At 31.8% G+C, this 4,526-nt stretch overlaps 1 protein-coding gene across 1 annotated transcript; it reads right to left on the reverse strand.

The window, feature by feature from the left end:
* Positions 1-3,305: 3,305 nt before the first annotated feature.
* Positions 3,306-4,169, reverse strand: LOC143633593 (uncharacterized). The gene has a single exon (XM_077101868.1). The coding sequence runs from the start codon at positions 4,167-4,169 to the stop codon at positions 3,684-3,686; it is 486 nt and encodes a 161-aa protein (XP_076957983.1). The 3' UTR covers positions 3,306-3,683.
* Between the last annotated feature and the right edge of the window lie 357 nt (positions 4,170-4,526).

A 4,526-nucleotide genomic window follows, 5' to 3' on the forward strand; every position in this document is an offset into this window, starting at 1 on the left:
TCGTGTTCGTGTTTGGGATATGGGTACACGATAAGTTTTCGTGTCGTGTACAGGTATACATATTTCGTGTTTGTGTCTTATCGTGTATGGGTATACACGAATACACGATATGCCAGCCTTACTCATATTGGTCATGGCCGGGCCATGGAACCGACCATCGTACACCGGGATATACATCCTCTCACACACTAGTCCTATGTTGACGTATTCTCACACAATAGTTGCAGCGGAACACCGCCCCCCCCCCCCTCTAGCATCAAGAGGAGTTTTTTTTACCAACATGGGGGATGGGAAAAAATTATTTACCAAATTGTGTGATTTGAAAATTATTAATCAAAATCGGTTTTTCCTTAATAAATTTACCTTTTCTCACTCTCATTCTTATTAAATAAATAACTTTCTAAAACTTATATATAAAATCATAGATAAAAAATGATTTAAAAATAGTAACACTTTTTTTTCTAACATTTATGTTTTGTTTTATCAAAATCGATTTAAAACAACTATTGTTTTTATTGTCTTTGTTTTAATTTCTTTATTATTGATATTTTATGGTTTTCTTTAAGTTTTTTATATATAGGAGTGTTTAATAATTAAATTGGACATAATATCGATATTGGTAATGATGTTAACTCAGAATCGGTCGGGTTACCGTCGGTACGGTACGGTACGATACTTGAACCCGTAAAGTTTACAATACAAAAAAATATATTTTGAAAACCAATAGTAATATCAACACAATAGGGAAAACCAAAAAAACAAATGCATGTACCGGCATTAGTAATACCGATATTGGTGCTATGATCAACGGTTCTAGTAAAACCAATACAATACCAATGCCGGTGCGGTGTTTAGTCAAAATCGGTTTGGTTCGATTTGTCGTGGTACATATAAATTACTGAGACTCGTGTAGCTTATGATACAAAAAATGCTTTAGTTTAAATATATTTTTTCATTCAACAAAATTTAAATGGAGATGTAACTTATTTTTTTACGTATGTTACTTATAGAAAAAGATGAAAATGAAATTTCAAAACAAAAAATAAAAAATAAAAAATTGAAACATCAATCTTGACCATAAAACAACTCCGAACTCATTTTTTAAAAACTCATTTGATAATAAATACGAATATAAAAAATTGAAACATTGATCTTTGACCATAGAACAACTCCGAACTCATTTTTTTTGTAACTCATTTGATAATAAATAAATAAATAAAATATGAATATAAGAAACAATTTACAAGAACAATTTTTTTAAACTAAACGAAACAAAGTCATTTGATAATAAATAAATAAAAATATGAATAAGAACATTTTACAAGAACATTTTTTTAATCGAAATGAAAAACAAAAAATACAAGTTTAATTTTATTTTAACACTTTCCAAACTCATTTATCTATGTTTTTATTATATAGAAATTTTTAATAGAAATTAATTATTCAATAAGAATGGAAGTGAGAAAAGACAAATTTATAAAGAAAAACCTATTTTGATAAATAGTTTTCAAATCACCCATTTTGATAAATACTTTTCCTCTCTCCCATTATGGTAAAAAACTCCATGGCGGGTCTACGTGAGGATGGTCAGTCGGGTAACGCGGCCATTCCTTTGATCTTATTCCTTTTCTTTTTTTTATTAAGGTTAAATATTGGGGTTTAGGTTGGATTTGCGTTGATTATTTGGAGGATTTGAAGTGAGTAAGGTGAATTGAAAAAATAGGGTTTTAAGGTGTAATTTGGGGATTTTGAATTTGGCCAGGAAGATGAAGTGCAGGTGAAATGGGAAAGGTGGATTGAAAAATGAATATAGTTTTTTATTTTACTTTTTTTTATTTCCTTTATTAATAAAATTATTAAATTAGTTATTATTAATAAAATTAACTGTTTTATAAATTTTTTTTTGAGATACCATTAATAAAATTATTAATAGTTTGAAATATCACTTATAATATTTTTTTATTTTTAGCATTAAATTTAGTAACAACTTAATTGTTAAATTTAAATATTAAATATATAAATTGTAATAAATAAAAAAGGAAAATAGAAAATGGAGAATGATAAGAATAACCCATAGCAGGGATCCAAGCGTGAAATTGAATTGTAAAGAAAAAGCTAAGTTGGTACTGAGGTGACACAGGCGTGACGAATGCGAAAGAATGACCAAATTAAACCATATTCATTGGTCTTATATTTTTGTTATATGTGTAAAGCGTAAGTGAACTTAGATGTAATCACATCCTGAGCCCATATCATCTTATTGCAAGCTAGTATGAGGCTGGGTGATAAATAAAGTAGAGACTAATGATTTAATTCTAGTTAAAAAGGGTTAGTGAAGTATCATGTAAAAAATTAAAGACAATCATTATATTGTACATAATTGTGTCTAATCTCACAGACACGAGTACACACACATGCCCACCTCTGTATATATAGGACCCATTCTTTAGACATGATTCCTAGGGTCGACACATAATCAAGATCTTCGTTGTACATTAATCATGGACCTTTTCAATTACATTCTACTTTATTTTGTGGTGTTATTCATGACCTTAGTTAAGTCAATAAGTACTATTTTTAACAAAACAAAAACAATTTTGGAAAAATCATAATAGTACTTTTGAAAAAAAAACATTTTTGGAAAAGTGATAAAGTCGAGAAACACTTTATAAAAAGACACAAACACCCTATTAAACCATATTTTATAGGTGGATTAAGAATGAGTTGGTTTGAATACGTTTTGTATGTTAAAGGGTTGATTGTAATCTACTTAGATGATATCGTTTGTTAGAACATGTCACTCTTATGTAGCTTGTTAACCAAAAAGGATTCAAAATGGGTTAGCACTATCCAACGACACTGGTTGTTAGGGCCGACTTTTAAGTAGGGCAAGGATGAGCGGTTTCTTAGAACTCGTTCTGATTGAGTGGGGGGTGGTAGGATTTTCAAAATGTTTACATATATAACTTCTGAGAACGATTTATTTGAGAATATCAATTATGAAGAATTGATCAACTTTGTTTCGATTTCGCTAAGAGAGTCCTATCATTTCATTGTTATCACATTTATTATCCAACTATGAAAAATCTAGTTTCATATATATAATTGTCCATTTTTTAGTACTCGCTCGGTTAATCCGAAATCATGGAGACAACTCTAGTTGTGGCCACGGCTAAAGTTGTGTCACAAGCCATCATAAAAACAAATTTAGCATGCGAATGCAACTTTGATAACTTTTATATAAATAATACGCTTATTTTGGTAAGAACACCCATTTTTATCTTTTACCCACCCTGTCATGTTCGTTTAATGGCTTGTTTGTAATGCCCAGTAACTATTTTGTGTTTACGATTAATGTTGTTATTACTAGGGTAAATAAAAGTTACCCCAAAACAGTACAAGTTAATTCCAAGAGTAGCATAGAATTGAAGAGACAACATGACGGAGGGTGGAATTGTACAATTTAATGTAACCATGGTGTGGGACAGTGAAACATTCTCCCCCATGTTTTTCCAAATTCATCATACACTCAAAACACCTACTAGACAACACTTTGCCTAAATTCAAACTCTATCCCAAAAACTGCACATGTACAAATTCTAATGCATCACCTACAACTTGATGTAGCATAATGCACCCCTTGAATGTACAACTTAACAATGCATTCTTTTTTAGATTTTTTGTTACTCTAGAGACTGAATCCCTGTGAAGGAAACCCTTCCAAACCCCAATTGATCAACTTTATACATTTCTAACCAAACTTTCTCTGCATCAACTCTTGCACTCTCTTCTTCTTCACCTTTTACAACATTTTCAATTTTCGTTTCTAGTCCCTCATCTTTCCTCGATATTACACTTGGGTCCTTGTTATCTTTCTCAATGTGTTTTTGTTTTAACTTGTTTCTCTTTTTGTTACCCAAATTCAAACACTTTCTTCCGATCATCCATGGGAGTTTGAAGAAAGTGAGTGTGAAGATGTTGACGACAGCGCATGGGCAGCAGCACACGGCCACGCAGTCGGCGATCACTGCCGCCGTGCATGACCGGCAGGACTTGCCGGAGCATCCAGCTTCTGGGTCTCCGGTGACTTCCACCGGGTGCCCGTGCTTCCGTCTGGTGACGTTACGCTGTGGAAGTTCACATGGGCAGTTGTTTACTTCTTTGCCCATCGGAGTTGTTAAATGCTAATCAAATTAACCTACCAACAACACTCGCATTATTAGTTTCTCTCTATGTATATATATATATATATATAAATATCGCTAGAAATGAAGATATATAGAGGCGAATGTGTTGTATTTTTTTCAAATATTAATTAATTGAAACCTTTTTCTCCATGCAATTTTGGTTATTTGCATTTCCAATGGTTTTGTGAACTCCATGAAATTAAATATTAAATAATTTATAATCTGGACGTTTTTGTTATGCACACATGAGCACGCGCACCCTGGTCCCACGTGACTTACACGCTCTCTTGTCGTTGTGAAGATTCCAAATTTTGAAACCATTAAAAAATAGTATACGCC

This window comes from Bidens hawaiensis, unplaced genomic scaffold (genome assembly GCF_021521415.1).
Source record: "Bidens hawaiensis isolate Kalapana, Puna unplaced genomic scaffold, B.hawaiensis_p1.1 tig00006805_1, whole genome shotgun sequence".
NCBI classification, from domain to species: Eukaryota; Viridiplantae; Streptophyta; class Magnoliopsida; order Asterales; family Asteraceae; genus Bidens; species Bidens hawaiensis.

What these genes read in the sequence shown, in the direction of transcription:
- LOC143633593 (XM_077101868.1), bottom strand. Translation starts at nt 4,169, where the DNA reads ATGGGCAAAGAAGTAAACAACTGCCCATGTGAACTTCCACAGCGTAAC.